This window comes from Bos indicus, chromosome 12 (genome assembly GCF_029378745.1).
Source record: "Bos indicus isolate NIAB-ARS_2022 breed Sahiwal x Tharparkar chromosome 12, NIAB-ARS_B.indTharparkar_mat_pri_1.0, whole genome shotgun sequence".
Lineage (NCBI taxonomy): Eukaryota > Metazoa > Chordata > Mammalia > Artiodactyla > Bovidae > Bos > Bos indicus.
The window spans coordinates 5,134,114-5,142,934 of record NC_091771.1 but is presented as its reverse complement, the minus strand read 5'-3'; the positions used below and the strand labels follow the sequence as shown (position 1 = coordinate 5,142,934).

Here is an 8,821-nt window from a genome sequence, read left to right as displayed (position 1 = left end):
AGATGAGTCCAGTCATAGGTGCTATGCTTGTGTTTGTCATGGGTACAATTTGAAGGAAAGGCTCTATATCTCTTAATTGAGGCGGGGATGACTTTAATACATCAAGGAGGGCAAAGAACCCCAGCAGATGATGCAAATTTGTTTCAAAATGAGTATTATTAAATAATTCATGTTTTTAATATGGAGAAATTAGGTCATTTTTCCACTCCTCCCACAAATGTTCAATCTTAATATCTAAGTAATGAAACAACACAGAGAATGTTATCTATCCTGGTACTAACAGAGAATGCCAGTTATGACAGGCTCATTGTTTACTTTAACAGGTAATTTGTGGACTGGAATCATTTAATTGTTCTGAGTACATAATTACATGTCAGCAATTTCCAATTTAATTAAAATGTACAAATCTGAAGATTAAGGGAATTTTTGAATTATTAATCATTTTTCCACTAGGAAATCTTGTTGCTCTGCAGGAGATTTGTCCAGTGTACAACTATACGTATTTTTTTCCTTCTTTTTCACAGACAGACAATTTTCCCGCAGAGCCCAATTACATGGGCAGCAGGCAGCAGTTTGTTCAAAGGTAAGGCCTATTAAATAACTTTCTCGGCTTCCCCATTTGCATTCGTGTCAAAATTGCTTTGCAAGAGTCTACACTTCAGGTTCAAACTTGTAGAGACAATACTTTCTCTTCTTTTTCTTTATATGTATTTCAGTAGCTCCACGTTTAAGGACCCAGAAAGAGCCAGCCTGAGAGACAGTGGGCACGGGGACAGTGATCAGGCTGACAGTGACCAAGACACTAACAAAGGCTCCTGCTGTGACATGTCTGTTAGGGAGGCGCTCAAGATGAAAACGACTTCAACTAAAAGCCAACCACTTGAACAAGGTGAGTGAAGCCTTCCAATGCTTACCAAGTATAAAGCTTAAGCAATATTAAACCTCAGAATACTAGTTGTAGTTTATCACCTTGGAATGGAGCTTTTATAATATAGCAAAATAAACATCAATACTTCAGTAACCACAGAAAAATGAAGTTCATGGATTCTGAAGTTCATGGAAGCCTGAAATCTTCCTAAAATGAGAACTTTTCCAAAGTCACTAGATTATACTTATTTTTATGAACATTTACTAACCTTTGCTGTTTTGCATTTTAGTAAAGGAAAATATGATATATGTTAACTAGATATGCACATTTTAATATATTAATTTAAAGATTAAATGAATAAATTTAACATATTCAGGTGAAATGAAAACTTGATTGAAATTGTATAGCTCTTAGCAGGGTTGGTATTATTTTTAGTGTGGGTTTTAGCTCCAAAGTCATTTTTCAAGAGTCAAATAACAGCTAAGCCAGAGTTCTGGCTCCTTCTTTTGATTTAAATCTAAGTCTTCCTGGATATCAAATAAACATGAACTTGTTTACTCTGATAGAGGTAAAAAAGAAATGCTTCTTCATGTATACATATGTCTTTTCTAAAAGTCTAACTTCAATTTATTAGCTTGATATGTCTTTTTATTAATTGTGATATTTTTATTGTTTTAAACACAGTACAATGTTAATTAATGATTCACCCAAAGAGAATTAAGCTACTCTTTTGTATAAGACTTAGATGTTGTGAAAAAGCTTTTTTATATCTAATTATAAAAAGTAAAAAGAACTGTTGCATAAGGTGAATTTCAGAGTTACAAATGCATATTATATTAGTTAATATTAGTTTTCAAAATATTGATGATATGCAAGTATGTTTGATATTTAAGTTTTGAGGAGCTATATTTAAACTATTTGAACTTATTTATTCTTCTAAGTCATTTAATGATAGATGATTCATAGAATGCAAATTTTTGCCTCTAGTGTAATCTCTCCTATCACATATACATCAGCAGATAGAATGCTTTTTATTTATCTAATCATGTTGAAATTTCAATTCAAATATGCACATACACACATATATATACATTCAATACAGAAATTAATTAATATATATATATTTAAGTTTCTGCAATCAATATAATTATGCTGGCCTTATTTTAAGAATGACCCTCTCCAAAGCCTTGTTTTCTAAGTAATAAATGCCAGATATATTGTAGCAAGTTTTTGCATAACAAGGCAATATTGTTTTAAAAATTACTTTAAACAAAAGTTATTTGAATACTTACCTAATATTTGCAGTTCTTGCAAATTTGAATGATTATTTGATGTGACATATGTGGTCTTTATGGGTTTGACTATACAAAATCATATAAATATTTTAGGCACATTTTAGGTAATGAATTTTTGGATTTTGGTATGTGAATACACAGCCTAACAGACTCGTCTACGTCTGTGATAAAGTGGTTTGCATGTAATTCATTGGCTACTATTTGTAAAGCTTCATAGAGTAAGTAAAGCATTTACATTTACTGTCATATCTTCATGAGAAAATTTGTTAATTAAAACCAGGCTGCTGCTCACTGCAACTACTGCTAAGTCACTTCAGTTGTGTCCGACTCTGTGTGACCCCATAGACGGCAGCCCACCAGGCTCCCCCGTCCCTGGGATTCTTCAGGCAAGAACACTGGAGTGGGTTGCCATTTCCTTCTCTAATGCATGAAAGTGAAAAGTGAAAGGGAAGTCGCTCAGTCGTGTCCGACCCTCAGCGATCCCATGTACTGCAGCCTACCAGGCTCCTCTGTCCACGGGATTTTCCAGGCAAGAGTACTAGAGTGGGGTGCCATTGCCTTCTCCCCTGATGCTCACTATGAACTTCTTAATTCCTTTCCATACACTGAATGAGCAATGTAATTGATAAGAATGAAAAAAAAAAACCCTATAAGTAAAGGACATTTATGTCTGAAAATGTAGTTTATATTGAAAATCTGTTATTTTTTCCTATTTTGGTATCAAAAAGTAATATCTTAGAAGGGTAGCTATTAAAAGAACATATAGTTGATGTATATTTTAATTAATATTACACATAAAATAGCTTCTAGTCTACGAGTAAGAATGCCAATAGAGATGTCTCCTGTAAAAAAAGTAGTTTTCATGTATTAACAAACATGAGAAAATTATGAATCCGAAGGCCACACTGAGAAGATAATCTCTGAATTACATAGGAGACTGACTTGTACTTTAAAACATGATTTTTGAAGGATTAACTAAGAGTATTTGATTGATTGATGGATTTGGCTCATTAATTCATTTATTTAATAAATATCTATTAGATGCTTTCAATAGTAAGGAAAATTAGATACTTTTGGGACATCAGAAATAAATTTGATTTGGATCCTGCCTTCAAGAAACTGTTGGAGAAGGAAATGGCAACCCACTCCAGTATTCTTGCCTGGAAAATCCCACGGACAGGGGAGCCTGGCAGGTTATAGTCCATGGGGTCGCAAAAGAGTCGAACACAACTGACCGACTTCACACTTCAAGAAACTGTATGTAACTGTGGTAGAGATGGGAGACTCTCTCTGTGTCTCTCTCTCCTATCTCCTCTCTCATTTACCTGTATCTCTTATCTCCCTACCTAACTCTCTATCTACCTCCAATCTGTCTTTTTCTGTCCATCACCTAGACCATCTTTTTGGCTCCCTGGCTCCCTTCCCTTATGTTTTGTCTTTTTCCTATCTATGTATCTTATGTATACATCTATCTACCTACCTATCTAGATGCAGAGGAGGCTAGTATCTATTGTTTTTACTACTTACCATAAACTATGCTAACTTCATTTTAACATTAGCTTATTTAACCTGAAAACTCTAAAATAGCTAGCATTTGTATCTTACATATAAAAAAACTGAGCTTATGCGGAACTTGTTAACTTGCAGAGCAGGTTGAAATTTTATCTTAGATCTAGATATGACCAAAATTTATATCTTTTCTATAGAACTTTATCTCCAAATAGTCAAATTTACTCAAATATACATTCTGATTCATTGCTATGACTAGATATCAAGTAAACATTGAAGGTTAAGTTAAAACTTGAGTTCATGTATATGAACCTTGGGGGAAAATATCAAAATGACTTATATGCATTGAATTATTAGTGGCTAAAACATAATATTCTTTTTGGTATTCATTGCATTTATAAATAGATGAATATAGTTCCTCTCACATTTATAGATGTTAAGAAACTTTGTCAGTGTTCCATGCTGTAAGTAGTGAAGTCAGCATCAGAAATAAAATAGCATGCCTCCAGGGTTTGTCCTCTTAACCAATGCTTTATGCTATTCATATAATGAATGGTTTACTCAGAAAAGTAAATAAATAAATAGCAATCAGCCATTGTCTTGGTCATTGTAACTCTGTTAATTTATTTGAAAAGCACCGTAAGCGCCAATGCTAAATTAATTTAATGTACACCTATAAAGAGTAATTTCTTTTACAGATGAAAGAAGATGACAGCAGTATTCAAATAATTATCTCATGTCCAAGTTTCATATGTTAAACACTAATTTTTAATATCTTAAAAAAATCTCATAAAAATAGAAATAAATTTCCTTTAAAACAAAAAGGAAACAAAAAGAAACCTATTTATCACTTTTGCTCATTCTAAAATATTTATAGTAGTGTCTTAATAGTTTTTAAAAAGTTGTAGCATGTTATATTTCATATTTTTATATTAATTTAGTTGGCTTCTTCCCTTGTTTAAATTATCTCTATTAAGAAAAATAATGTTCTATTTCTAAATTAAAATACTATTTTAACTTAGAAATTAAAATCAATTTAAAAAATAATCTTCATATTTTCAATGGATATTTTCTATGCTAATAATAATTTCCCTTTGCAAAAGGTTAGTACATTTGAAATTTTATTTCATTAACTCAACTGTTGCTATTTTATTTTCTCTTTTGTACCATTAGATTTTTTCCATTTGTTTTATTCCTGTTATTTGTGTACTTTTGCTACCATCAGTTTAAGCATCCCAGATATACAGCACTAGTATGTGTTGCCCATTATTTTAGAAAAAAAAAATTTGAAAGGATTCAGTAGCTAACTGATGGTATGCACTATAGCTGAAGATAGCTTTAAGGATTTTATGTTAATAAACCCTCTAATAGAAATAAGTTATTTTAGTTTCTCTTAGTGTGATTTAAAAAAAAACACCTCTCAAAGAATGTACTTAGTTTCTTACTATTTGAGTTCAGTTTTCTGTCTGCCCTCTCTGTCAATAGATTTTTCCGCATATATTCTCCATCAAATATTAAATGTAAATAGGTAGGTTAATTGGTAGATAGAAAGAGGAGGGAGATAATAGTAAAACAATCTGAATGTTTTGGAATTCATATGGTGCCCATAGTAGCACATTCACACACACACACACACACACATACATATTATTTAATAAGTCGTTGTTTATCAGAATGACACAGAAAATTGACTAAAATACATTTGATCTTATTCTGCTGATTTTATATTTTGGAATGAGAAAAGCTAATTTATATCAAGAACTAATAAAAATGCATAATGTTACTTCTGTAAACGAGTCACAATTTTACAAAGAAGAAAAACTCTCAAAAATTTGTGAAGGTAATTTACAACTTATACCTCAGAATACCATTTATACTTACAAGGAAGTACGGTACCCTTGAATTTCTATGCATCAGAAGCCCTGTAAAGTATTTTGATTTTTAGCAATAATTGCTTTTTTTTTTTTTTAAAAGATGTAATAAGCTTTCCCTAAAATTCAGTAGTCACTATTGATTCCCAAATAATAAATGTGCAGTTATCATAAATGCTGACCAGCAATTTCTCTGAGCTTCTTATTGATAGCTCAGTGACTGTTCTCAATTTTTCAAGGATTATCGGTCTTCTGATATCTTTATGGGTCACTGAAACCAACTCCTTGAGTTGAAGTCTCACGCTAGTGGAGTAGCATTGTTCATCCTGAGTACTGATGGCCTGGCTTGTGCTAGAGACTGCAATGGAACACCACTCACATGGAATGCAATACCCTGTGGGGGCCAGATTGTTGGTGCCCTCCCTGGTGACTGGACTCCAGGACATTTCTGAGCCTCAGGAGTTGTTCCTTTCACATTCTTTTTTGTTTCTCATTTTATTTAATTGCCTTATGATTTCTTTTATTCTATTCAAGTCTCTGTCTCCCCTATTCTCTCTACTGCCAGAAAAATCTGACTTCTTAAATTATGTTCTGAATTCAAAACATTTCACAATGGAATCCCTGATTATAATCTAATAAAAAAATAGTCAGTAGAAAGTTGAGAATAAATGAAATAACCAAATAAAGTAGGTTTGCTCCACTGAATTCAGTTTTAAAACTAATTGCATTCTTAAGGGTTGCCTTTCCTTTTTCCAGAGGACATTCTAGAAAACTACAAAACTAAAGTTAAGAGATGTTTTTTTTGTAGCTGTTCCTTTTTTTCTTTAAGTTAGTATTTAAATGTTGCTTCTGGACCCCATATTTCATAGCAGGTTTATACTAGTTTCAATGACTGCAGTATTTGTTATATGATTTCAGAGTTTGGTGAGACTCTGAGGTCCACTCCTTTTAATCTCCCTCCCTAATTCACTGCATAATGATTGCAGTGGCACCATATTTTTAATTATGTCTGGAAAGGAAACAGTTTCTACAACCTCTGCTTTACCACGAAGGAGCTATTTCAGAAAGCAGTAGTAGGGAAACAGGAGAGTAGAGGTTGAGATCCTTGTTCATGCGAGTGAATGGGGAGCCATGCATTCAGGATCTGGGGGGAGCTTATTGAGACAGAGGGATGGGAGGCCAGACACAAATGTGACCTACATTACAATTTCCCCTAGAACTGACCCTGATTAGAAAAGTGCTAGCTTAGTACTTCAATATTCTCAAGCTTCTGTTCTGTTTTCTCTTCTGCATTATGGTTACCTTCGAATCAAGCAGTGTATTTTCCCAGGCCTACCCAGAACAGGCAACAGCAAATCTACTTCTACAGAAGTAAGAACATGAAGATGGTGACATGTCCATCTTCTCAGCAGCCATCTGGCAGTCTCTGAAAATAATTTTTAAAAGAAATGTTGCTATAAACAATAGGAAATTTGTCTTAGGAAGGGAATGGAAAATTACAGCCATATATAGGGGACGGGAAGGAACTGTTAAATATTTAATGCCAGAGAGAAATAATTTACGAAATTTTAGAGGAACTTCTGCTTTATGATTTGCATACATGGTGTTTAAGAAATTGTATTATTTGCCAAGAATTCATATTATTTTCAAGCCCTGTGAGTTTTTATTAGCCTGCATCTATCCAAGAGCACTGTAATATCATTTTCGCCACCTCCCTGTGCTGTCTTTTAGGACCTTCCAAATTCATCTGGCTTTACATTTTACTAGATAAAATATTTTTCAAACTGTGAGCAGCTTCACTTTATTTTTGCTTACCAGGCTTTGCAACTGTCCCATGGATCACCTAACTTTAAAAGTTTCAATGACATCTCTTTTTCTCATGTGCAAACATCTGCTTCTAGAATTCAGCATCTGGTATCATGAAAATAGAGAGATTTTATCACTCTCACATTTGTTGCTCATCGTAAAGCCTTTCTAACAAGTGTTGCATGATTTACTATAGACTCAATGTGATTTTGAGATTCTCTTGCTTTTAATAAGCACAGCAATGACTTTTGCTGAAACATCCCAATTAGGAAATGTTGGGAGAGTATTTCCCAAACTTTTGAAACTAGTTTTGCTGTATACTTGGGGCAACGGAATCCTCCCCAGCCTTAGAATTACACACTCTCAAATATTCCCAATCAACTAGAGGATTTTAAATTTTTAAATAATATTTATAAATAATCACAATGTATTTTTTAACTTTTATAAGTAAAATTCTATACTAGTCATATGCATTTTTATGAAAGCAGGAGTGTGCCCATAAATGCTAAAAATATAAAATGGTTATCAGCTCCTTTGTTAATTAAGAACTGCAAGAAAATCATGTCATTTGGTCTAAAACCTCCCAGTAATTTCCTGTTATTTCACTTTAATAACATGTTCTAATATTGCAGGTTCTCTATTCTTTTGAAAGCCATATTACAGAACTTCATGGTAAGAATCCTTGAAGTATAACTCCTCTATTGTGTATATAAGAAAACAGATTGACTTCCATGGGGCCTTCAGGCTAGCTGAAGAGGTAGTACTCATTCCAGGTTTATAATTTTCTGTCTAGAGCCCTTTCCATCCTTCTGTGTCATTCCTGTGTCACATTAATAGACACCTCAAAATCTCTGAAGAGGCACTTCAGATTCATCATCATACTTCTTTTCCTTATTAATCTGAAGAAGTCAACTGCCATACTACAGAGCTTGATTCTTTCATACATATTGAATGAATTCTTCACATAGTCATATATCTTATATATATTGAATAAAGATATTGAAATAAAGTTCCAAAAGGTCAATTAAATGTATCATTCCTTAAGCTATACACTAATGCTTCTGGATTATTTGTCACCAGGCATTCTGAAATAAATATTCTTTTCAATCTGGATACATTACCTATACCTCTCCTAACTGTGGGTCCTTGATACCTTCTTAGCATGCTAAGGAATGGTGGTGCCAAAAGAGATTTTCATTCATTCATTCAATATTTTAATAAATGATTGTGTCAAGGATACAAAGATATATGAAAACACAGGCTGGGTCCTCAAGAAGTTCACACCGTATTAAGGGAATTTGACACACAATCATGAGATTGGGGCACTGAGAGGTTTGCCCTGAGTATCAATGGAGTCAGGAGAATGGAAACCCTGCCCGGATTTGGAGGATCAAAGAACATTCCTGGAGAAGAAGACATCAGAGCTGATTCTTCAGCATATGTTTAGCTCATTTGGCAGAGTGAAGTTGGGG

General features: G+C 33.4%; 1 protein-coding gene across 3 annotated transcripts in view; it reads left to right on the top strand.

Annotated features, from left to right (window-relative positions):
* Nucleotides 1–8,821, top strand: part of PCDH17 (protocadherin 17) — a 117,239-nt gene that overhangs the window by 38,763 nt on the left and 69,655 nt on the right. For 2 of the 3 annotated variants that reach the window (XM_019971188.2, XM_070799981.1), the window contains exons 2-3: nucleotides 525–583; nucleotides 717–889. In XM_019971188.2, the coding sequence (XP_019826747.1) occupies nucleotides 525–583; nucleotides 717–889 (232 nt within the window). The remainder of the gene's footprint in view (nucleotides 1–524; nucleotides 584–716; nucleotides 890–8,821) is intronic. The other variant, XM_070799982.1, reaches the window with a different exon arrangement.